The sequence below is a fragment of the Drosophila subpulchrella genome, chromosome 3R (assembly GCF_014743375.2).
Source record: "Drosophila subpulchrella strain 33 F10 #4 breed RU33 chromosome 3R, RU_Dsub_v1.1 Primary Assembly, whole genome shotgun sequence".
Taxonomy (NCBI): Eukaryota; Metazoa; Arthropoda; class Insecta; order Diptera; family Drosophilidae; genus Drosophila; species Drosophila subpulchrella.
In genome coordinates, this window is record NC_050609.1 from 6,490,225 (window position 1) to 6,515,126 (window position 24,902).

The 24,902-nt window shown below is 45.3% G+C and overlaps 8 protein-coding genes across 9 annotated transcripts in view; 6 read left to right on the forward strand and 2 right to left on the reverse strand.

The window, feature by feature from the left end:
- Window positions 1-389: 389 nt before the first annotated feature.
- Window positions 390-22,865, reverse strand: LOC119556594 (progestin and adipoQ receptor family member 4). Of its 2 annotated transcripts, XM_037868908.1 has the most exons (8): window positions 22,522-22,864; window positions 21,385-22,168; window positions 7,765-7,980; window positions 5,383-5,486; window positions 5,184-5,321; window positions 5,091-5,099; window positions 4,813-4,953; window positions 390-1,850 (listed from the first exon to the last, which is right to left on the reverse strand). In XM_037868908.1, the coding sequence occupies exons 2-8, from the start codon at window positions 22,052-22,054 to the stop codon at window positions 1,758-1,760; spliced, it is 1,371 nt and encodes a 456-aa protein (XP_037724836.1). In that variant the 5' UTR covers window positions 22,055-22,168; window positions 22,522-22,864; the 3' UTR covers window positions 390-1,757. The 2 variants fall into 2 exon arrangements, with proteins under 2 accessions (XP_037724836.1, XP_037724844.1); XM_037868916.1 differs by lacking the exon at window positions 5,091-5,099 and having other exon boundaries at window positions 22,522-22,865.
- On the forward strand, window positions 2,035-4,414 carry LOC119545761 (endothelin-converting enzyme homolog). Its single transcript, XM_037851606.1, has 2 exons — window positions 2,035-2,043; window positions 2,303-4,414. Exons 1-2 carry the CDS (start codon window positions 2,035-2,037, stop codon window positions 4,412-4,414), a joined length of 2,121 nt encoding a protein of 706 aa, XP_037707534.1.
- Window positions 5,579-7,701, forward strand: LOC119556578 (neprilysin-1). Its single transcript, XM_037868881.1, has one exon. The coding sequence runs from the start codon at window positions 5,592-5,594 to the stop codon at window positions 7,626-7,628; it is 2,037 nt and encodes a 678-aa protein (XP_037724809.1). The 5' UTR covers window positions 5,579-5,591; the 3' UTR covers window positions 7,629-7,701.
- LOC119556568 (endothelin-converting enzyme 2) lies at window positions 8,720-10,894 on the forward strand. Its single transcript, XM_037868870.1, has one exon. The coding sequence runs from the start codon at window positions 8,726-8,728 to the stop codon at window positions 10,775-10,777; it is 2,052 nt and encodes a 683-aa protein (XP_037724798.1). The 5' UTR covers window positions 8,720-8,725; the 3' UTR covers window positions 10,778-10,894.
- Window positions 11,267-13,406, reverse strand: LOC119556589 (neprilysin-4). Its single transcript, XM_037868894.1, has one exon. The coding sequence runs from the start codon at window positions 13,381-13,383 to the stop codon at window positions 11,359-11,361; it is 2,025 nt and encodes a 674-aa protein (XP_037724822.1). The 5' UTR covers window positions 13,384-13,406; the 3' UTR covers window positions 11,267-11,358.
- Window positions 14,863-16,932, forward strand: LOC119556560 (neprilysin-4-like). The gene has a single exon (XM_037868858.1). It carries the CDS (start codon window positions 14,863-14,865, stop codon window positions 16,930-16,932), a length of 2,070 nt encoding a protein of 689 aa, XP_037724786.1.
- Window positions 17,622-20,002, forward strand: LOC119556553 (neprilysin-4-like). Its single transcript, XM_037868846.1, has one exon. The coding sequence runs from the start codon at window positions 17,674-17,676 to the stop codon at window positions 19,753-19,755; it is 2,082 nt and encodes a 693-aa protein (XP_037724774.1). The 5' UTR covers window positions 17,622-17,673; the 3' UTR covers window positions 19,756-20,002.
- An 856-nt stretch (window positions 22,866-23,721) lies between the features above and the next one.
- The window catches only part of LOC119556611 (serine/threonine-protein kinase Doa), a 35,097-nt gene continuing 33,916 nt past the window's right edge, over window positions 23,722-24,902 (forward strand). Inside the window, exon 1 of the mRNA XM_037868982.1 lies at window positions 23,722-23,928. Within this exon, the coding sequence (XP_037724910.1) occupies window positions 23,722-23,928 (207 nt within the window). The remainder of the gene's footprint in view (window positions 23,929-24,902) is intronic.

Below are 24,902 nucleotides of genomic sequence, written 5' to 3' on the forward strand. Positions count from 1 at the left end.
AAATCGGACGACTATATCATATAGCTGCCATAGGAACGATCGGAAAATTGGTGGGAAAATAATATGAAACAAATTATATCTTCGGTGTTTTTTGACATATTATCTTATACTATTGGGAATATCATTTTTTGTGTTTTTAAGAATTTCGAAATAAATTTAATAATTATAACTGCAGGGGTATACAATCTTTGGCTTGCCTTTCTTGTTAATACTTTTTTAAATTTGGGGGGATTAATTTGAACCAGAGATGCCAACTTGTTTTTCGCAGGGATGGAGAGTTATTCACCAAACGCCACCTGACGGCAGACTCGCACTCAACGCCACCTGGCGGCAAGAAATTCCAAGGGGACTTCCCGATTCAAATTTAAAGACGTTACAAGCGCTTTCAATTGCTCATTAAATACACTTTTAATGTTTATTAACCTTCTCAGAAAATCATTTTACATTACTCGTATAATTGTCACTTATTTCTAGCAGCAACTTTAAACTTAAAGCATTGAGTCTGCCTATAATTATTGCTTTGTTTGTTTGTTTGAATTCGTTTGTTAGCTTACGTTTCACTTGTTAGATTTGCTCTCGCTCTCTCTCTTTCGTTTGAGGGGAGGGGTGGTGTAAATTATTGACACTACTAAAACGCATTACTCATAATTGTTCGCATTGCTAGGATTAAAATAGACCGACGTTCGAAAGATTTCTATCGTATAGTTAAGTTGGTTTTTGGTTGTATTTGTATACCCTGCTTAACACCTAGGGTACTCGTACTCGTAATCTCGTAATACATAAATATTGCGGTGTTTCTAATAATATTCAATACTCGGGGAGCTCAATAAATACTTGAGGTTAATATTGCGCAATCAATTGACATAAATGATATAAACCCAATTCATATCGAACTCTACTACGTATGTATGTATGTGATTCGTTGCAGTAGCGACGTAGCAAGAAGATTGTATTGGTTTTCACACTTGTCCAACTTGAATACTGGGTTTTCTAACTACTGCCACACGACAGCATCAATTGAGTTTCGTGTTTCGTTCACAACTATGCACAGATTGGAGCTTTTACTAGGCTTACACTACCACTAGCTTGCCAAAATTAACAATTTGCATATCTAAAATGTTCAACTAGGAAGAGATTAGCTTATAGGTGTTCTTATTGTAGAGTTTTCGACGAGGTACAAAGTTATACATACGAGTATTTGAAAATAAGATGTGTTGTCGTAAGCACAATGAGGTACATGTGTATCAACATCATTCAAATCATCATTACAATTACTCATTAATCATTAATTATTAGCCATTCCCCAGCCATATCGCAACTGTATACTCAAGAGTTTAGCGTGAAAATCCGAAGACTTGGTTCCGAAACATACTGCCATCCTGTCGTTCGTCTCGTCTCAGTAATAATATAACCTTAATGCTTAATACCACAGTCGAAGTATGTACTATATGTAAATACACCCATACAGTTCATATATGTATGGCCTATTCCTACAACTAGATATACATATGTATATTGTTACTGCAACAGCATTGGCGCTCTCTTATACACGGTATATTCAAGTAGAGTTCGTCATAGCCATAGCCACCGTTATCGCCATCGCCTCATATCTAGTCTCATCCGGGGATTTGGGCTCGCCTCCGCCGCCAGGCCATGGGAGCGATTAGGGCGCGGATCAGGTGCGTCCGGGCACGCCGTCTGGCCAGGATTATCCAAGGCAAGGGCAGCAGCACCAGCGGCAGCAGCCAATAAGCGGGTCATAGCTCCACGTGCCCCAGAGCCTGCTCGGTGACATTGGCGGCCGTGTGACAGGTCTGCGTCGACATCCACTCGAAGTCCTTGATGGTGGCCTAAATTACAAAGAGATCCAAGGATGTTACTTTTTAAACTTTTACTTTCCATAAAGCTCACTGCTTTTATCCTTGAAATTCACTTAAAATAATAATACCCTAATACCATAATACCCTTCACTTTATTTTGGTTTCTGATTTTTAAGTAAGGCATAAAACTCACTTCTATTTTAAAGGCTACGACATGCTTGAAGTTTCATCAATGAAAAATTTAATTTCGTAGGCTTATTGACTGAAGTAAGTAGGGCAATCATATTTGTTTATCATACTTGTGAGAAATATTTATGTGACTCATTTTTATACATTTTATTTTCAAAATGTTGTAGTTTTTTAGTCGACATTTCATTAGTTGAGTTTTTTTTCGATAAATCAGATAAGCAAAGCTATTAGTCATTTTTCAGTGTTCGTTTGCTTGAAAAATATGTTTATGAAATAAGTATTTTGTAAGGCAGTTGGTCGTTGGAACTCAAACGAAATACAGTGTGATGTGTGTCCTATATGTTTTCCTTATAGGACATGTTTTTTGTGCCCTATTCGTGGCAGCAGCCTCAACCACCGAAGATGATCTCTACCAGAACACCCCCTACATCAGGGAACTGCTGCGACAGGCAAAGACTGCCGAGATTGAGAGCTTTATGGACCAAGAGGCCGATCCGTGCACCGATTTCTATGCTTTTTCGTGTGGCAACTATGCTCGCATCAATCCAGCTTCAGTCTTGGGTGTGCCCTCTACTGAAATGTTCAGAACTCTCCAAAAGGGCCTTGATCGCAAGATTCTAAAGACGCTCCACCTGGTAGATGATACCCAAGACACTCCGGAAGATAGACAGGTTAAACACTTCTTTGAATCCTGCCTTCGGATCAATGAGCTCAGCTCATCCTACACCGCAAAGATGAAGGAACTTATAGCCGAGTTTGGAACAATGCCGATGCTCGAGGGATCCTCCTGGAAGGAGGAGGACTTCGACTGGCTGGAAACATCCGCTAACATTGCCCACCAATACGGAATAAGCTCACTCATTAATGTGAAAGTAAACAAAGACTTCGCCAATAACCAAAGGAACCGCATTTACATAGAGACGCAAGGATTTCCGCTTGGTACGCGTTCCATGTACGTGGACAATGTCACGGCAATCTACCGTCAGAATTATCGTATTAACATCCAGCATAACCTGCAGCGATCATTGGGCGTGGAAGTGAAGCTGGCCAAACAAACGGCTAGGGAGCTGCTCGACTTTGAGGTGGATCTGGCCCAAGGAATTTCCACTCCAGGCCAAGATCCTCATGATTTCCCCAAACTACTAACTGTTGCTGAAATGCAAAAGAAGTATTCCCCCACCTTGGACATCGATCAATTGATATTTATAAGTTTGGGAGAGAGAGTCTCCGACCGAATTTATGAGCTCGACAAACGCTATCTAGAAACTTTATTCAAAGTTCTCAAGCGTACGCCCAAGCGCACCATAGCCAACTATATATTTTTTCGCCTTATCTGGGAATTCGTAGAGGCTCCCATCGAGAAGCCAGAGAAGCAAGAAAAGGTCTGTTTAAATCTCACCAAAAAATTCTTCGTCAAGAACCTGGACAACATGATCTACCGCCGTTACAAGAACGAGAAATCCTCCAAAGAAATCGAGAATACGTGGCGCCAATTAAAGTCAACCTTTATTGAAGTTCTGCGCTCCAGTTCATCACTGGATTGGATCGAGAGGGGCACTCGTAATCTGGCCATCGCCAAGTTGGAGGCCATGACTCTCGAGATCAACCATTATGCCGATTATAACTTCACCGAAGAGTTTGCGAGTCTAAATTTCCAAGGACTCGACCTCGTTGAGAATGTGCGACAAATTAGAAGTCTTGGTGCAAAACAAATGCGAGAGATGCTCCACAAGCCGGGTAAACCTTTCGACGCGGGCTCCCAGCTGAGTTACAGCCCCACAGCTATCCTATTAGAAAACTCAATCAAGATTCCGGTTGCCCTGCTGCAACCCTTCTACATTTGGTCGGATGCCTACCCCAATGCGGTTATGTTCGGCACCTTGGCATCGCTAATTGGCCATGAGTTAATCCATGGGTTCGACGACAGCGGAAGAGAGTTTGATGCCAAAGGAAACTCCAACGATTGGTGGGACGAGAGGTCCAGTAGCAACTTCCTGACGCGCCGGGAATGCTTTACGGAGCAGTATGGAAGGTATGTGTACGATGGGATCCAGCTGAAGGAGTCCACTTCGCAGTCGGAGAACATAGCGGATAATGGAGGAATGCGGCTGGCCTACACCGCCTACCGGAAGTGGTACGAGTCCCAAATGGAGAAGGATCTAGCCAAGGAGACCCTGCCCAACTTGAGGTATTCCGCCAAGCAGCTGTTCTTCATTAGCTTTGCTCAGATCTGGTGCAACGATGTAGATCCAAAAATGAAGGCCCTTCAAGTATCCATCGATCAGCATATGCCGGGAAAGTTCCGAATTATTGGATCTTTATCGAACTTTGATGAGTTTTCTAAAGAGTTCAACTGCCCAGCCGGATCCGCCATGAATCCCAGCGAGAAGTGCATAATCTACTAGAAGGGTGATGCCCATTTCCAGTTCTAGCATATGACTTATTTAAAAGAAATCTCTAATTACAAGTAAGTCTTGTTTTGATTAAATAAAATAAATAACAAATACCACCTATCCTTAGACTCATAAAATTACACGAAAAAATGACTTTGAAAACACTTTTTGAACATTTTTTGACTTCCAAAAATGAATCATTTGTCTTTTTCGATGTATCAGCTAGAAATTTAATTAAAGTATATAATTTTGCCACATAAAACGGAAGGAAAATACTTGTACAAAGTGGTCGAGGGTAAAATCCATATTATTTTAAAAACGTTTTAAAGTGTAACGTATTTATTTTATGCTTTTCTGGTTAAACGGCAGTCACTTGTGTCATATTCTTTATATATAGCTTTTAAACCCACCTTGTGCATGGAGTAGACCGCCACCACGACCAGTACGTGCATTATGTTGTGGGAGTTCAGATAGAAGTCCACCACTCCGGGGAACCACTTCTCTGGGATTCGCATCGCTCCGATGGCACCGCCCAGTATGGAGACGCCGTCCTAGAACAGAGGGTTAAATGAAAAGATTAGAAGATCTTTAATGACATTTGGATTTTGTGTGTAATGTCCGCCAGTAAAATTGTGTAGCGGCTCTGTCCATTTACTCGAATGTACATATGTATGAAAATGTGACTTACAACTTCAACCTATGCGCACCGAGAGAGGCCAGCCAAAAACGTTTAGTTATAGAAAATAGCAGTTAGTCAATTGGAATGCCTGGACATACGCACCTGCAGGTAGACATGGGAAAGGGCCATGTGGCTGCCGCCCACCATTCCACGGATGCGCAGGAAGGTCAGGATGGAGCGCATTCCGAAGGGCAGGGCGAAGCACAAGCGACGCTGCCAGGGTGAGCTGGCAGTCAGAGCCTATTGGGGATTACAAGGATTATAGATACCATTGGAAGTTAAACTAGATCCCAATCCATACCTTATAGAGGCCCCACAGCGAGAGTACACAGTAGGAGACAATGATCAGCCACTTGAGCACGGGTGGGAAGCACAGAGTGGTGGCTGTCACCAGGGGAAGAGCACCTGAAACAAACAAACAAAAAAACGGAGAGCGGAAGAGACAGTTAGCACACTTAATCTGGCCACCGATAAGGCGGCTCCTCAGTCAGAAATCATAGCTCAAACACGATGGAGGGACATCTCACAGCGTCCGCTTGCCTAATCTTTCTAATCACCTTGGTCATCCAAGGTACGTCGGGCGGCGTTTTCAAGGAGCTAACCACGCCACTGGGTCAACAGATCATGCGCATCGCCAAGTCAGCGGAGATGCGCTCCTTTATGGACACCAATGTGAGCCCCTGTGATGATTTCTACACACACGCCTGTGGCAACTATGCTGTGATTAATGCAGCCACCGAGCAGAAGGATACCAGTATGGGCCAGCTCCTGTTTGCCCACTACATACGTCGGGTGAGGCAGCTGCTTAAGGAGCCCCGAATCAGCACAGATCGTCCAACGGATGTGAGGGTTAAGTACTTCTATGAATCCTGCCTGAACACAACGGCCTTGCGGATGAAACAGCGATCCCATCTACTGAGTGTCTTGAGGGAGTTTGGTGGCATGCCGGCTGTGCAGGGCACGGATTGGAACCCTAGAAAATTCGATCCTCTCGAGATGATGGCCCAGCTACTGCGACGCTACGGTAAGAGGACTCTTCTGGGTGTCCGAGTGGCTCCGGATTTTGCCAACTCCCAGATAATTCGCCTATACCTGGGTCAGAGAGACGATCTGAGTGAAAGCCGTTCGTATATCAGGTATATGGTGTTTAAGAAGAGGCTGATGACTCTCCTGGGTGTTCCGGAGGAGCGAGCTGAGAAAAGTGCTTCGGAGTTATATGATTTGGATTTGGAACTATCCCGCAACGTTCCTGAACCCGGAACAGTCCGTGATCCACGACTGAAGAATCACCTGAAAGGGTTGTCCGAAATGAGCGATACCTACGGACCGACTCTCAACCTGACTCGCTTTGTGAACATCTGGCTGGGTCACGATTACTATCTGCCGGTGTACGAGTCAGTGCCCAACTACCTTATCCAGGTGAAAGAGATCCTATTGGCCACTCCCAAACATGTGCTGGCCAACTATATGCTGTCCACTCTCCTAGACGACTTTGAGATCGATCAGGATGAGGGGCGTCAGGAGGAGATCTGTGCGGAGAAGATCACTGATCTATTTCCCGATGTGGTGGATCAGATGGTGTACCATTCACTGCAGCAGCAAAGTCCCCACATAGCCAACGAGTTGAGGAGTCTTTGGTTGGAACTGAAGACCTCCTTCCAGGAGATCCTGAGTTCGCCCGATCTCAAATGGCTGGAGGAACCCACGCGTGAGGAGCTGCTGGAAAAGGTCAAGGGTATGTCCTTCGAGATAGCGGGCGATCAGGCGGTAAACTTCGAGGAGCAGTATGGCGAACTGGTGGTCAGCTCCGCTGATTACTATGGCAATGTTCAGCGACTGTTGGAGGTGCAGGGCACGAATCTCCGTAGGGATCTGATGCGGAAGTCCAGGAGCACGAACTACTATGATGGCGTAATCGATTCTCCATTCTACGTGACGGAAAACAATTTGGTGGTGCTGCCTTCCAGCTTTATGCAGCATCGCTATCTCTTTGACGACGTTTATCCGGCTGCCCTCAAGTACGGCACTCTGGGTTTCTTCCTCAGTCACGAGATGGCCCATGGATTCGACGATGTGGGTCGACTCTTCGACAGCAAGGGAAACCTAAACGACACATGGAGCAGCCAGGCCAAAGAAAGCTTCGAATGGAATAAGAAATGCCTGGCAGAACAGTTTGGTAAGATGGAGTACGACGGCATGGCATTGCCAAAGTGGCAATCGCAAGATCAGAATATAGCAGACAATTTGGGAATTCGCATTGCTCAATCGGCATACAGCAAGTGGTTGGAGCAATTGAACAGCCAGGATACGGAGACCCTACCTCATATGCCTCAGACGCCGAAGCGGCTGTTCTTCCTCGGCTTGGCCCAGTCCATGTGCTCGGATATATGGGATGACAGACGATATTCCGTTGTTTACCACAGTACCCACCCGCCGGATGAATCCCGGGTGTTCGCCATGATGACTAGTTCCCCAGCCTTCGCCGAGGCCTTCCAGTGTAGTAACACAACCCGGATGAATCCCTTACACAAATGCACAATGTATTGAGATTTTCCTTGTATCTCAGAGATTACGCCATGTGCGTATATATATGTCTAATAAATGGTTTCTCTTCCAAGCAGCACTTGCTTTTCATTGGGGTTCAAGCATAGGCAATATACATTATCATCGCGATCGTACTCACCGAAGCTCTGGCTCACCCAGATGCCGACCATGTCCAACTTGAGCAGCGTGTAGTAGACGTTCTCGCCCTTCTCGATGTTCATGAACAGGTGGTAGACGAAGCTGCCGCACCAGGGAGCCACCGATCCAAAGACGTGGCAGAAGGACAGAAACTTGTAGCCACTGTCCCAGGGCATCAGGCCGGGCACAATGGCCAGGATGTAGAAGATGGGTATGGCTGAAATAGTAAGGTTATATGAATTAAGTGGGGGAACTTTTGGAATTATTAAATTATTGTAAAATATGTATATCTATGGGGACTTATCAAAAACTGAGAGATGCTAATAAAACCGAGAAAATAACTTAAAGAACTAGAATTGAGATAGACTTATCCAGATCAACAGAACTCTGTTTCGAGTCCCAATGAGTATACTATAAGGTTGCTTGAATTTGTTTAGCTTGCTCAACCAGAAACGCAATGTGTGTTTGACGGGGGTATAATTAAATACATATGTATATATGTACAGTCGAAGTTCTATAGACTGAGCTCTAGACATGTGTAAGTTTAAATTCAAAGTTATAACGAAAATATAAATATAAAGTTATGAAAGTGGTACGGTTGTAAGAGATTCCAAATCATTTATTGTAAACATAATCTATGTTTTTTAAAACCCAAGGATATCAGCTATCCAGTCGAAATTATTAATCAATGAACAAAGATTAAATAGCATAAGTCAGTTAAAAGGTTTTTTGGATAAGATAAAATTACCAAAAATACCAGAGCAAATGTAAACGGATTTGTTTGGAAATTGAAATCATTGAAATTTTATAAGAGTCAGGGGCAGAGATTGTATAAGAGCCGGTGTCTGGGAGATAAGAGGTTGACCTACCCCAGAACTCTGGACATTCTATAAACAAAACCCGCTGATAAGGTGGCCGTCTCCGATCGGGAGCAATTAAAAATTAGTTGAATTAAGCGTGAGATGATGGCGAGTCGGGTTTTGTGGCTATGCCTTTTGTTGGTGTTAATGGTTCCCATTTTGGCCAAGCCACCGGATGCAGAAAATCCCTTTGCCGACGACCTGACCTCGGAGTATGCCAAGAAAATCATAGTGCAAGCCAAAGTGGCAGATATTAAGATTATGATGAAGCCGGAGGTAGCGCCGTGTGATGACTTCTACACCCATGCCTGCGGCAACTGGCATCGTCATAATCCCGCCCAGCTGCTAGGCAACCTGATGACCGACACGTTCCAACTTATATCGAAGGGATTCGACCGACGCCTCCAGCGTTTGCTGCGATCCAACGACCTTCAATCTGAACTGGAGAAGAAAATGCAGCGTTTCTTTTTGTCCTGCAACCTGGTTCATCGCGATGATGTCCACTACAAGCTGGCCTTGGAGAACGTCATCCGTGAGTACGGGGAACTTCCGGCCATGGTTGGCCCCCAATGGAACTCCTCGGATTTCAGTTGGTGGAGAACGGTTGCCAGAATCCAGCATAAATACGGAAAGCAGATCATCTTGGGCCTGAATATTTTGCAGGATGTTCGAAATACATCAATAAACCGGGTATACGTAGGTCAACCAGATGACAAGCAGAGTAGCGTTGTCCGTATTAATTTTCTCGAGGAAGCCAGCACCTCCAAGGATCTGCAGCATTACTTTGGTCTAAGTCCCTCCGTGGCGAAACACACGGCTGAACAGATCCTTGAACTCGAGAGAGTCCTCAACTCCGGTGGCTCGAGCGGAGGAACTCTCGAAGATTCACTTTCCCTATATACGCTGGCCGATCTTGAAGAGAAGTACAGTGACCATCTTAACTTCACCGAGTTTCTAAGTTTGATCCTCGGCGAGGAAAATATCCCGGAGACCCTGTACATTAACGATGAACAATATCTGGATAATGCTCTCCGCACAATGCGCAGCACACCGCTGGCCACACAATCCAACTATATAATGTGGAAACTGGTTGAGGACCTCCTGCTGGAGGCTAAGCCCGGCGAGATGACCAAGTTGTGTACCGAAAAAACAAAGAGTTACTTTGGCAAGCTGGCCGAGCACGCGGTCTACCAGAGGTATCGCAATTTGGACACAGAGGCGGAGGTTCATAAAATCTGGGGACAGATCAAGGGGATTTTCCGGCAGCATCTGATGGGTGACAAACTGGACTGGATATCGAATGCCACAAGGCAGTTGGCCGTTGAGAAGCTAGAAAATATGCAACTGAACATCAATTCCTACGACTCGGAGAATTTCGAAGACCTCTTCGGTGAGGTGTCTATCGATCGACTTAACTACGTAACGAATATCCAGCAGCTGGACATTGAAAGGGCCAAGAGATTGGTGGCAAGGATTAATGAGCCACCTCGCTCCCCGGATGCAACTGATGTTCTTGGCTTCACTCCAGCGTACAGTATTCTGGAGAATAATATTACTATTCCGGTGGCCCTGTTGCAGCCACGATACCTCTGGGGTGACCAGTATCCGGAAGCGCTGAAGTACGCCACTCTGGGCTATCTCCTCGCCCACGAGATGCTTCACGGCTTTGACGACGATGGAATGAATTATGATGCCACTGGTAGCCTGGCTCCTTGGTGGGACTCCAAGTCGCGTTATGAGTTCGAGGAGCGGCGCAAGTGCTTCCAGGCCCAGTACCACCAGTACAAGTATGGAGGATCAGAGCTGCCGGAGACCAAGGTGCAGTCGGAGAACATTGCCGACAATGGGGGTCTCAAGTTGGCCTATGCCGCCTATAAGATCTGGCTGGGTCAGCAAACGGAGGAAGTGCGTCAACGGGAGACCATGGAGGGTCTTCCCTTCGACAATCGCCAGCTTTTCTTCCTTGGATTCGCCCAGTTGTGGTGCGACGATGTCCAGTCACTCTTCAAGTCCTCGGTGGCCAAGTCCGATACTCATGCACCCAGCAAGTACCGGGTGATCGGACCATTATCCAATTTCCAGGAGTTCTCCTGGGTCTTTAACTGCTCCCAGTCGGCTACCATGGATCCGGAATTCAAGTGTGCCATCTACTGAGCGAAGAAATTTTTTCAATGCTTTTGAATTTTAAGTAAGTTTGTTTTGAACGGGTCTAGTCCCATTAATTCAAATAAAATTTAATTATCTAAACCTTTGTTTGGTTTTGTTCATCTATAAGCATGATTCTTTCTTTTAGGAAGTTTCATAAGAATATTATGGTATTTTGCATATAATTTTCTGGCATATATACACATAGTAAATCTACAAATTGCTATGGAATAAGTGAGTAGAATAAATGTCAACAAAAAGCTTTGTCAGTGGGAGTTTCTAGAAGCATTAAGTCTCTCGCAAAATAGGCCCCTTAACACTTTCTTGCCATGATGCCATGACTTTTTAAAATAAATCCAGTCAGCTAGTCAAAAATCAAGCAAGTGTCATAAGCCCTCTATCAATGAGAACTCAGTCTCCTGATTAAGAATGTTTTGTATTTTTCATGATTTAAATAAATTAAAGTACTCCTAATCTCTATAAAAATTGCCATTGAAAAAGGGGTAGTTCAAAGATTATAATATTTCCCAATATATCATTGATTGTATTTATTGTTTATGTATTTAATTCATAATGGTATAGTGGGGTTCTTAGTCCAGGTTAACGGCGAAGAGTTGACACTTCTGTGGAGTGGTCATCCTGCTCCCGCTGCCGCAGTTGAAGTCCCTCTTAAATGCTCTGAAGTTGGACAGTGCTCCTAACACCCGGAGGGCATTGGGAGTTCGTAACTGGAGTAGAGATTGCTTATCCCGAAAAACATCGTTGGCATCATTGCAATACAGTTGACTAAAGCTCAGAAAAAACAGTCTCCTTGAGCTGAGGTTTAGGTGTGGCAGTGATTCGGAGCCCAAGAAAGATGGGCTCAACTCCCCCAGAAATCTTCTGTAGGCATGGTAGGCAACCTGTATCGCCAGATTATCGGCTATATTCTCCGCCTGCAGATCGCTCTGCGGCAAGTAATGTCCATTGAGACGCAGCCGTCCATATTGCTCCCTGAAGCAGGCCTTCCGCTTGGCATACTCGGCAATGGATTTGTCATCCCACTTGGAGGCATCTTCCAAGCTGTGGGCCAATTGGTGGGCCAGCAGGGTGCCCAGACTACCATAACGAACGGCTCTCGGATAATATCGGGACCAAAGGAAGTTCGGCTGGAGCAGGGCCACCGGCAGCAGGACTCTTTTCCCAAAAGGATCATAGGAGGCTGAGGTCTGTGTCTTCAACTTGAAACTAAATCTCTGATGGTTGAATATAATCCTCAGGTTGTGAAGATAGTCCCTTGGCCTGAGTTGTAGATCCCCATACCGCTGGGTGAAGTTAACATCAGCATATCCATTGATCACCAGACTGGTGGTATTCAGCTGCTCCAGGAGTTGTTCCCGCGTCTCCAGAACCAACCAGTCGGCTGTAGAGTTTTGTAGCACACCTCGAAAACTTAGCTGAATCTGCTGCCAGAGGGCCTCTATATCACTCAGGGTATCTGCATTTCCATACTGCTGAAATACCATGTTGTCCAGGAGCTCGGGAAAAAGATCTCTCACCCGGTTGACACACTGCTCAACGGGCGATCCCGTCCTCTCATAGTAAAAGTGCTTCAGGAGCTCGTTGAAGATGTAGTTGGCCAGGACGTTAGGATTTGTTGAGTTTATAACATCAACTAAACCAGACAGATATTTAGGAACATGTTCATAGAGAGTCTCATTGGCTTCAAGTTCCCGGTCGAGGACAGTTTTCACATATTGGGTGATATTAACGATATCATCGTAGGACGTGTCATTTGCATTTGGAGTGTGTATTTGAGACATTACACCAACTCTGCGATTTACCATAATCCTCGCAATCTTTTGTTCCAAGTCTGTGATATTCCTAGCCGTTGTCTTGGCCAGCTCCGGCTCCACGCCCAAGTGCCGCTCCAAATGGTAAGCTGTCCCATCAGCCACATCCTGTCTATTGGGCTCCGAAAGTATCTGCTCGGGCTGACCCACGTAGATGCGGTTCCCAGACAACTGGAAGAGCAGAAGAATATCAAAGCCGTACTTTCGTTTGATCCTGGCCACGGTGTCTTGCCAATCGAACTCCTCGGCTGGCCAATCCTGTCCGGGAAGACTCAAGGCAGGCATGCGTCCAAATTCCGCCACAATTTCTCGGAGACCTCGGCGATAGAGATCCTCTGGAGCTTGACGGTAGAGAAGGCAACTGGCGTATAGCTCTTTAAGGCGGAGCACTGCCACCTCATCCGTTTCCTCATCCGCCGGCTGCTCCATCAATCTCTGTTGCTTGTGGCGATATGCCTTGACCAGCAACTGCTCCATGTTGGTCTCCCTGGGATAGGCTTTGATGGCCGGGTTGATCTGTGGCCAATTTCCGCAGCTATAGTCGTAGAAATTGTCGCAAGCCTCCACGCCCGATTGCATATAGCTGCGCATCTCGGCGGACTTGGAAAGCCTCATCAATCGCTGGACATAGAGGCTATCATTGTTTTGCGAGATCAGCTGCTCCTGGGCCTGGATCCGCAGGTCAATGGCCGGCTGACCGGGCAGCAGGTCACCTCGACCACTCCCCACCAGCTGGAGCAGTAGAAGTAGTAGTAAAGTCGATGCGATGCCAAAGTTCTCCATGGCGAACACTACGAACGCGACTGAACGGGCAACTCAACGAGACGCACTTCCGCACCCACTCTCTGCCACTCAGATTGAGATTAAGCCACACTGTGGAAAACTGACCATATATGATAACATATTTTTGTAAAAATTATAAGTTTAAATTTGAACTAGGCTTCCAAATATTTATAAATCTTAAAACTCATAATTCATAAATTATATTGAGAAGGAAAGGAAAATATACAATTTTTCAATAATTTTTAATATTTTAATATTATTTAAATTATTTATTTATTTTATTTATTATTATTTATTTATTTATATTATTTTAAAAATTCATTTTATATTAGAGTAGCCACTAGTCTTCAAGTTTATTTGTAAAATAATAAGTTTGTTTCGAAAATTAGGAAAATTTTAAAAATATAGTAAAATAAGTATATTACACACTTTTTAAAAATGTTGGGGTGTGTATAAAATTCGAAGTTATGCAAAAAATTTTTTAAATGTGTTGAGTGTTTCTTATCACCCGTTTGCTCGTAGGTTCCACAATCCTACCCCAAGTTAGAGGGGAGAGCGTGATTAAAATACAGCTCACGTTATAGTTCGATATCTGAGAGGAATGACTACGGCATCTAACAATGCTAGTAATTAGTATTGACGAATTAATGGCTTTATTGGGCATGCTATTTAATTGCCGAGAAGCCAAGTAATATAATACCTTATCATGAGACTATAAGATTGAACATTGTTTTCTTAATTTTATTACGCTTTTATTATACCCGTTACTCGTAGAGTTAAAGGGTATACTAGATTCGTCGGAAAGTATGTAACAGTCAGAAGGAAGCGGTTCCGACCCCATAAAGTATATATATTCTTGATCAGGATCACTAGCCGAGTCGATCTAGCCATGTCCGTCTGTCCGTCTGTCTGTCTGTCCGGATGAACGCTGAGATCTCGGAAACTATAAGAGCTAGGCTATTGAGATTTGGCGTGCAGATTCCTGAGCTTCTTACGAAGCGCAAGTTTGTTTCAGCAGAGTGCCACGCCCACTCTAACGCCCACAAACCGCCCGAAACTGTGGCTCCTACAGTTTTGATGCTAGAGAAAAAATGTTAACTGAAATGTATTGCTCTCGTCAATACCTCTCGATTGAGCCACGCCTACTCTAACGCCCATAACGCTTAAATCTGTCTACCGCCGGTAGGTGGCACATTTCAATCTCGCTTTGCTGCTTGCATATCTCCATTTCCCTTTGGTCCCTTTAGCTGAGTAACGGGTATCAAATAGTCGAGGTACTGGACTATAGCGTTCTTCCTTGTTTTAAGGTTTATTTATTTATTTTTTCTAGCTACTTTTAAACATTTATCGGTATATAACGATTATGCTGTCACCACTATGTTGAGAGTCTCGATAAGCCCGATCTCGCTAATGGTTTTTTGGCAACAAATGAACTGATTAGTTTAGTCCAATTTTTAAAACGGAACGAAACAGAACAGAATGCGATTACTCCGCATTTTCATAATTTGCCACGTGTTAATGGCCTTGACCTTAGCGGCCCCCACGAAAGACGACCTTACCCAGGATACACCTTACATTAGGGAGCTTCTACGACAGGCGAAGACTAGCGAGATTGAAAGCTTCATGGACCTAAAGGCCGATCCGTGCCATGACTTCTATTCTTTTTCGTGTGGCAACTATGCTCGTATCAACTCGGCTTTGAGCATGCAGGTGTTCACGACAGGAGTATTCGAAACTCTGAACAACGGCCTAAACCGAAAGGTCCTCAAGATGCTCAACACTTATGATACCAACGATACTCCGGAGGATATTCAGGTGAAGCACTTCTACGAGTCCTGCCTGCGGATCGAGGAGCTGAACTACACATACTCCGAAAAGCTGAAGCGACTTATTGCCGAGTTCGGAACGATGCCGGTGCTTGAGGGATCCTCCTGGAAGGAGGAGGACTTCGACTGGCTGGGGACCATCGCACGCATTGCCTATCAATATGGAAAAACAGCCATCATAAGTGCGGATGTATTCAAAGACATTACCAGCAACCAAAGGAATCGAATCTACATAGGAGCGCAGAACTTCCCGCTTCAGGAGCGATCCATGTATCTGAACAACGAAACTCTTATCTATCGCAAGAAGTACCTTAACGTTATGCAAAGTATTTTACAGCGATTTTTAGCTGTCGAGGAGGAGCTGGCAAAACAAACGGCTAAGGAGCTTTTAGACTTTGAGGTGGACCTAGCCCAAGGACTTTCTTCTCCAGACCAAGGAATTAATGAATTGGCTGAACTGCTAAGTGTCGCTGAGATGCAAGCAAGGTATTCACCAACCATTGACATAAAAAGATTGTTAAGTGTGAGCATGGGAGAGCCAATTTTGGAAGAGATCTACGAGTACAACAAATTCTATCAGCAAAATCTGGTAGAAGTCATCAAGCGTACGCCCAAGCGCACCGTAGCCAACTATATATTCTTGCGCCTTATCTGGGAATTTGTTAAGTCGCCTTCCGACAAGCCGGAGGAGCAGAAAAAGGCCTGTGTTAATATTACCACAAAGTTTTTTGCCAAGAACGTGGACAACATATTCTATCGCCGCTACAATAACGAGAAAACCTCCAAAGAAATCGAGAATATGTGGCGTCAACTAAAGTCAACCTTTAACGAAACTCTGCTATCCAGTCAAGCTCTGGATTGGATTGACAGACCTACTCGGAATCTGGCTATTGCTAAGCTACAGGCCATGACCCTGAAGGTGAACAACTATGCCGAGGATAACTTCACCGAAGAGTTTGCGGATCTCAATCTGCAGAGCTCCGACTACGTGGAAAATGTGCGACAGACAAGTCTCCTTGCTGCAAAACAAAAGCGGGAGTCGCTCCACCAACCAGCGAAACCAGTTGAGGCGGGCTCCATGCTTAGTTACTCTCCAGCCAACATCCTGATAGAGAACATCATCAAGGTTCCGGTTGCCCTTCTGCAACCCTTTTACATTTGGTCGGATGTCTATCCCAATGCGATTATGTTTGGTACCTTGGCCTTCCTAATTGGTCATGAGTTAATCCATGGTTTCGACGAAAACGGAAGACAGTTTGATGCCAATGGAAACTCAAATGATTGGTGGGACGAGAGGTCCAGTAACAACTTCCTGAAACGCCGGGAATGCTTTACGAAGCAGTATGGAAGGTATGTGTACGATGGGATCCAGCTGAAGGACTCCACTTCGCAGTCGGAGAATATTGCGGATAACGGAGGAATGCGGCTGGCCTACACCGCCTACCGGAATTGGTACGAGTCCCAAATGGAGAAGGATCTGGCCAAGGAGACCCTGCCCAATCTAAAATACACCGCAAAGCAGCTGTTCTTCATCACATTTGCTCAGTTCTGGTGCAACGATGTACATCCAAAAGCCAAGGCCCTTCAAGTATCAACCGATAAGCACATGCCCGGAAAATTCCGCGTTATTGGACCTCTATCGAACTTTGATGAGTTTTCCAAAGAGTTCAACTGCCCATCCGGATCCCCCATGAATCCCAGAGAGAAGTGCATCCTCTACTAGATAGGTTTCTTTACTATGATACTCAAATACTCTTTTAAATTGGTTATAACATCTATCTAATAAACATTACTAAAAATTCATTCGCATATCAATTTTATATGATACGACAATCCATTCTATATTTTTTGACCAAATTCTGCATGAAAAAACGTTATACCTTACGACTTCATTTAGTAATATAACTTTAATAATACCTAAACTTTTTGTATAAATGAAAGTGGTCGGTTAGCATCATCTATTATGGGGTTTATTATGCCAGTTACTCAATTGTGCTTCGGGTTTCGTACGAGCTGTTTTAATAGGCACTTTGCAACTGGAAGTCATGGCAGAGTAATCAACTACCTTGACATTAATGACTTCATTCATTCACGTGAGTGAAAAAATATAGAATTTTTGCTAACAGAACCTTTATACTAGTTAGCATAACAGCCAACAGTCTCTCGATCACGTTTCTGGGAATTACTCCTAGCTCTTAGAAGATTAAATCTATCAGCCAAATGATATAGAAAAAAAAGCAGAAGATATTATAATAATGGGAATGCATTTTACAATCAGCAGTGAGCAATTGAACCTCAGTGTTTTTAGCGGAGCGATGGATCCGAGAGCCCGCGATAACCCCAGGGTCGCCTTTTGTTTTCCGAGAACAGAGGAGCGGCCGGGCTGTGATGGGATGGCGATGAACTCATCAGATCAACTGAGGCTCGACAGTCGATCGGTGGAAGTTCAACGAAATACAACGCCATGCATTTGCTCTATATTTGCATTTTCGGTCACATCCTCAGTGCCCTGACCCTAGCAGCCCCCACCAGCGAGGATGATCTCAACCAAGACACCCCGTACATCAAGGAGCTGCTGCGGCAGGCCAAGGCAGCGGAGATCGAAAGCTTTATGGACCAGAAGGCGGATCCGTGCAGCGACTTCTACGTCTTCTCCTGTGGCAACTATGGGCGCATCAACTCGGCATTGAGCATGCAGGTGGTCACGACGGGGGTGTTCGAGACCCTGACCAACGGCCTCAATCGGAAGATATTGAAGATGCTCAACGCGGGCCATGATAGCCACGACACCCCGGAGGATGTTCAGGTGAAGCACTTCTACGAGTCCTGCCTGCGGATCAAGGAGCTCAACACCACATACAGCCAAAAGTTAAAGCAACTGATAGCCGAATTCGGAACTATGCCGGTGCTCGAGGGATCCTCCTGGAAGGAGGAGGACTTCGACTGGCTTGGGACCACCGCTCGCATGGCCTACCGATATGGAATAACTCCGGTTCTTGGTCTAGAGGTTAACAAGGATCTGGCCAGCAACCAACGGAACCGGATTTACCTGGGCCAGCAGGACTTTCCACTCGAGGCGCGTTCCATGTACGTGGACAATTCAACAGCCACCTACCGTCAGAAGTATCGTGCTAATATCCAGCGCACCCTGCAGCGATCTTTGGGAGTGAAAGTGGACCTGGCGAAGAAAACAGCCAAGGAGCTGATCGACTTCGAGGTGGATCTGGCCCAAGGATTGGTGGACGATAGCGAAGGCCTGGACCTGAGTGAACTGACCGAGCTGCTGACCGTGGACGAGGTCCACCAGCGGTACTCCCCCACCTTGGACATCAAGCGATTGTTAAGTGTGAGCATGGGAGAGCCAATTACCGAACAGATCTACGAGTACAACAAACGCTATCAGCAAAATCTGGTAGAAGTCATCAAGCGTACGCCCAAGCCCACCGTAGCCAACTATATATTCTTTCGCCTTATCTGGGAATTCCATGAGACGCCCTCCGACAAACCGGCGAAGCAGAAACAGGCCTGTGTGGATCTCACCAAGAAGTTCTTCGCCAAGAACCTGGACAACATGTTCTATCGCCGCTACAACAACGAGAAATCCTCTAGAGAAATCGAGAACATGTGGCGTCAATTAAAGTCTACTTTTAACGAGACTTTGCAGTCTAGCTCAGCACTGGATTGGATCGAGAGACCCACTCGGAATCTGGCTATTGCAAAGCTACAGGCCATGACCCTTGAGGTCAACAATTATGCAGAGGATAACTTCACCGAAGAGTTTGCGGATCTCAATCTGCAGAGCTCCGACTACGTGGAAAACGTAAGACAGACCAGCCTCCTTGGTGCGAAACAAATGCGGGAGATGCTACACAAGCCAGCAAAGCCATTTGAGGCGGGCTCCCAGCTCAGTTACACTCCGGCCAACATCCTTATAGAAAACACCATCAAGGTTCCGGTGGCACTGCTCCAGCCCTTCTACATTTGGTCGGATGTCTACCCCAATGCGGTTATGTTCGGCACCTTGGCCTCGCTAATTGGCCATGAGTTAATCCATGGGTTCGACGACAGCGGAAGAAAATTCGATGCCAAAGGAAACTCCAACGATTGGTGGGACGAGAGGTCCAGTAACAACTTCCTGAAACGCCGGGAATGCTTTACGAAGCAGTATGGAAGGTATGTGTACGATGGGATCCAGCTGAAGGAGTCCACTTCGCAGTCGGAGAACATAGCGGATAATGGAGGAATGCGGCTGGCCTACACCGCCTACCGGAATTGGTACGAGTCCCAGATCGAGAAGGATCTGGCCAAGGAGACCCTGCCCAACCTGCGATACAATGCCAAGCAGTTGTTCTTTATCAGCTTTGCTCAGATCTGGTGCAACGATGCACATCCAAGTGTGAAGGCCCTTCAAGTTTCAACGGATCAGCACATGCCAGGAAAGTTCCGCGTTATTGGATCTCTATCGAACTTTGATGAGTTTTCCAAAGAGTTCAACTGTCCATCTGGATCCGCCATGAATCCCTCGGAGAAGTGCTTGCTCTACTAACTGGGTGAAGCCAGAATCTCTTTTTTAACTTGAACTTCATTTTCTTTGATACAAATTGGTTTTAGATTTGTTTTGATATCATTAATTAAAGATTTAACATGTTTTTAAAATGTTTTGGTTAACTATTTTTATATACCTTGAGCATGTTTATTCACAAAATCGTATATATATTTGTGGAGAATAAGTAATGACTTTAAAATTTCTATCTATTCTATGTATTTTGATTTCGTGCCATAAATAATTAAAATGATTTAATGGTTCCTCGGTCAGAATATTTAAGTCGAAAGCTATTTGGTATTTGTACAGAAATAACAAGGAAGAACGCTATAGTCGAGTACCTCGACTATCAGATACCCGTTACTCAGCTAAAGGGACCAAAGGAAAATGGAGATATGCAAGCAGCAAATGCGCCACCTACCGGCGGTAGACAGATTTAAGCGTTGTGGGCATTAGAGTGGGCGTGGCAAAGTTTTTTTTAAATCAATCGATAGGTATTGACGAGACCAATACATTTAAGTTAAAATTTTTTATCTAGCACGAAAATTGTGGGCGCCACAGGCTTGGGCGGTTTGTGGGCGTTAGAGTGGGCGTGGCAAACTTTTTTTTAAATCAATCGATAGGTATTGACGAGACCAATACATTTCAGTTTAAATTTTTTATCTACCATGAAAATTGTGGGCGCCACAGACTTGGGCGGTTTGTGGGCGTTGGAGTGGGCGTGGCATATTCGCGTAATAAACTTGCGCTGCGCTCAAGCCTACGGAATCTAAATCTGAAATCTCGTTTCTCTATCTTTGATATTTTCCGAGATATCCGCGTTCATATTTACGATTTTTTGAAGTTTGTGGGCAGTTTGTGGGCGTTAAAGTGGGCGTGGCAAACTTTTTTTTAGGTCAGTCGGTAGGTATTGATGAGAACAATACATTTCAGTTAAAATTTTTGTTCTAGCATCAAAACTGTAGGAGCCACAGTTTTGGGCGGTTTGTGGGCGTTAGAGTGGGCGTGGCACTCTTTTGAAACAAACTTGCGCTGCGCAGGAATCTCAGGAATCTGCATGCCTAATCCCAGTATTGTAGCTCTTATAGTTTCCAAGATCTCAGCGTTCATACGGACAGACGGACAGACGGACAGACGGACAGACGGACAGACGGACAGACGGACAGACGGACAGACGGACAGACGGACATGGCTAGATCGACTCGGCTAGTGATCCTGATCAAGAATATATATACTTTATGGGGTCGGAAACGCTTCCTTCTGCCTGTTACATACTTTCCGACGAATCTAGTATACCCTTTTACTCTACGAGTAACGGGTATAAAAACCTCATACTAATAATTTAAACTAATTGGAAATCGTCAAGAAATACCCATATTCCGTTTGGGGGTGAATGCTATCTATAGTTGGCCACTTTCTTATGCACGACCGAGCCAACCTCAGTCAAGGTTCATTAGAAATGCCGACCTAATCTATTTACGTGTGCCTCCACTTGGCTTTGACCGTGATTGTTACGAGCAGCGAGACGCGGATGGGTCGATAAGTGAGCCAGCGATGGTGACAGGTGGGCGGAAGAGGAAGAGGACGGGGATGAGGAAGTGGCAGCGGAACAGAGGAGCAGGTGGCACTCACCATGAGTCAGTATGTTGATGGTCTCGTTGTGCCAGTAGAACAGACTGAGCAGGCAGCCCTTGAAGGTCTGCAGGGGTCTATATCCGCGGAGCACGTAGGGATTGAACTGCAGATACGTGGGCATATCCTGCCAGGGCAGCAGCTGGACCACATTCTCTTCAGAACCGGATGCGGAACTGCTGCTGCTGCTGCTGGGCACTGGAGAAGCTGCCGCTGGTGGATGATCCGTTGCTGGGAGCACTAAAGCAGATACCGATCCAGATCCCGATACCGATCCCAGCAAGGCAGACGTTGGCTTTATGGAAGCTTTGGCGGAAGACGTTGCTGATGTGGCGGGCAAATCCGACTGAGTGGGTTCAGTAGATGCTGTTGCTGTTGTTTCGGCCGGCTCCTTGGCCTTCAGGCCGTTCAAGGGATGGGTCTCGATCTGGCCATTTGGTGGAGCACTTGGAGCACCTGGTTCGACGTGGTTGTCAGAGGCTCGCGAAGGCGGCGTGGGTGGTGGCGTCAGCGACATGGTCTCCACAGTGCTGCCCAGACAGTCGCATCCAGTGGTTCCTCCTCCGCCGATCCTTGACTTTGTGGAGCTGGAGCTGGAGCTGCCGAGGAGCTGCTGATCGGGTTTCAGGTCAACGGCGACTGCAGCGGCGGCGGCGGCAGCGGTGTCCATGCCTGGCTAATGCCTTCGATCGTTTCGGTTAATCGTTGCTCCACTTCCGGTTCCCGTTTCGGTGCCGTTTCCGTTTCCGGTTGCCTAGCTTCCCTAGCTTTCCACGCTAGCCAGCTGAAAGCGAAAGCCAACGTCATGAATTATGGATCGTCTTTATGCGGCGGGCCAAAATGCGATGTGTTACGTATGTGCTGGCCAAAAAAAGCACGTGCGAAAGCGAAAAGGAAACGGAAAATGAAAACGAGACCAGGACAATGTCAACACACACAAATACACACACACACACTCGCACAGCAGCCTCGTGACCCAAAAAGGCCTGCGCCATTTGCCAAAGTGTGGGTCCTGTGTGAGTTTGTGTGTGTGTGTGTGTGTGTGTAATTGAATATTCCATGCGAATCACGCGAGTCTCGGATTAGGCCACAAATACCAGCTCCCGGGCCCGGGAAAAAATCAATAAAAATACTCACCTCTGCCATGGGACGCGCACGAGATTTTTGGATACCGAATCCTCCTTTAAGGACTAAGGATTTTCTCGGGAGGCGCTCTAGAATCCTGGAGCGATGCTATGATGAGCAGTGTTCTCCACTCGATTTGCTCCTGTAACGTGGGCGGGGCATAATAATAATTCCATCAATTATTTAGCCATTTAAAAGGCCTTGTTGGGGGGTCTCCTTTTTGGCGGATTAAATGATGGTCATCCGCAGATAGTTGGACTTTTTCTTCAGCCACAAAACGCGGGAAGCAGCGACGGGGGGCGATCCGCGCACACACGACCGTTGGGACAGGCACGTCAGTTTCTGACTGAGCGTGGGCACACGATAACGATACCGTTATTTTCCCTCGCGTATTGTTATGCAATTGAATGAATTGGAACCCGTATTTTTATTGGGCGCCAAAGCAGCGCAGGCGCAATGAAAAACATGAGGCACGCAGCTGTTTTGCGAGCTGTTAACCGGAGATATTCAAAGTGGTTGGTAATATATAGTTATTCGCATTTAAATTCGAGTTTCACGTTTGTCTTTTGGAGTTTTAAATTCAAACTAACAAGCTTAACTGCCTTAACCGTTTCAAGTAGGTGGCATCCCTATTTAAAAGAAGTGCAAATACTTTTTATGACTTCTCAGCTAATTAGATAGTTTTCAAAAAAAGGTATTCAGATTGCAGATTTTCTTCAACTAATAACAATTAAGAAATTTTATTATTTTTTTCATTAAATTTTAATCTTAACCGCCATAATTAACTTAACCGTTTCAGCTAGGTGGCATCCCTATTTTAACGATAACTGTGTGACCATGTCAATTGCCTCCAAAAATACCGCTGAAGAGTGATTGTGCCTGCAGTCACGAAAAATACTTAAGGAAAACTGAACTAGCAAGCAAATTTTCTTTCAGCACAACTGGCCACACTGTAAGATATAGCTAAAAAAATATTCAATTTAATCCGTTGCATTTTCCCGCGTATTAATTGCATTAGCTGCATTGCAGGCTTCCCAAAAAAGCAGCCAAGCCAAATGGCCAACGCCATGCGGTAGAAAGACAGCCGTGTAGCTGCTGCAAATGGGAAAAACGCAGCAAGCGTAAAAAGGCGCCAAAAAGTGACGGGAGGTGAAAACAAACAGAGCCCATACGAAAATCGCATGCACAGCTATCAACAAGCGGACGAAATCCATGCTTCTACCCTCGATTAAGGACAAACTCATGCAAAACGGCGGCGTGCAGCAAGCGAAAGCGAATTTCTCCTGGCAATCGCTAACGCAACTTTTGAGCGGCTTGTGGCAGCGATTGTATTTGCCCCGTTCGCCGTATTTGGCCCTGCCAGCGCCGCCCCTGGCCCCGCCCCCAGCAACTATTGCGCAGCGAAACGCCGACGAAGAGGTAAGTCAGCTGAAAACCCAAGACAAGATATGAAAATGCTCGGGCGAAGATAGCGGGAAAACGAAATGAAAACAAGATATCCGAAAATGCTACCTGTCCATCGGATTTCGAGCCACCCATACAGGCGCAGACGTTAGCGTGCGTGTAAACAGCTGACTAGCGGCACGCCGCGTGGCCAGGGTTGTCGCCTTTCGTGCTTGTGCAAGTGCCACAAATTTTTAGTCATAAAAAATAAATTGTTGGATATATTTAAACCACGTTCAGTGGTATAGTTACATTAAAAGTGAAAATTTTCAGAGTTGCCAGCTCCACCACTCAAAGTAAATATTAGTTTGTTAATTAGTGCTCATTCAAATATCACTTATAGATAAAAGAAATTTGTAGTAGTTTTTATTATAATTGTTGCGAACCCCCTGCTTTATTTTATCATTAATAATTGATACATTTCGCAATCCCCTAATTTGATTATTTTCATTTAAATATTACAATAGATTTTTGTCAAAATTAATTCTATAAAAAATTTTAATGATTGAAATGGTAAACATTATGTTTATAATACAATATAAAGTTAAGTACTGAAATGTACAATTTGTACAAAACCGCTCGTGTTGCATTGCTGCCGCGTGCTCGGCAACCCCTTTCCGCCAGCGTTTTTTAACACAAGCCGGCGAGGATTTACCCAACACTGGCTCGCAGACGTGGTGAATAAAATACCAAGTGACGTGAATTGTGGGAAAAAAAACACGATTTTCAACGCAAACGCACATTATTATTTGGAGTGTGCAAAAAGGCCAGGAAGTGTTTACCACGCCAAGTAAAAGTCAGGACTTGCAGGACAACGGATTGCAATAGCAAATTGGCAGCGGCAGCTGCTCGAATTGCGACAACAACACAACGGCAGCGACAGCGACGCTTTGGCCAAGCAGCAGCAGCAGCAACAACAATACCAAAGCAAAGCCAGCGGAGCGCATACA

Excerpts from the sequence above, each read along its gene's own strand:
- LOC119556578 (XM_037868881.1), top strand. The coding sequence starts at position 5,592 with ATGGAGGGACATCTCACAGCGTCCGCTTGCCTAATCTTTCTAATCACC.
- LOC119556568 (XM_037868870.1), top strand. The coding sequence starts at position 8,726 with ATGATGGCGAGTCGGGTTTTGTGGCTATGCCTTTTGTTGGTGTTAATG.
- LOC119556589 (XM_037868894.1), bottom strand. The coding sequence starts at position 13,383 with ATGGAGAACTTTGGCATCGCATCGACTTTACTACTACTTCTACTGCTC.
- LOC119556560 (XM_037868858.1), top strand. The coding sequence starts at position 14,863 with ATGCGATTACTCCGCATTTTCATAATTTGCCACGTGTTAATGGCCTTG.
- LOC119556553 (XM_037868846.1), top strand. The coding sequence starts at position 17,674 with ATGCATTTGCTCTATATTTGCATTTTCGGTCACATCCTCAGTGCCCTG.
- LOC119556594 (XM_037868908.1), bottom strand. The coding sequence starts at position 22,054 with ATGGACACCGCTGCCGCCGCCGCCGCTGCAGTCGCCGTTGACCTGAAA. Across the intron at positions 7,981-21,384 it reads CATCAACATACTGACTCATG|CCATACCCATCTTCTACATC; the intron begins GTGAGTGCCACC and ends TTACTATTTCAG. Across the intron at positions 5,487-7,764 it reads CTGGGTGAGCCAGAGCTTCG|GTGCTCTTCCCCTGGTGACA; the intron begins GTGAGTACGATC and ends TGTTTGTTTCAG.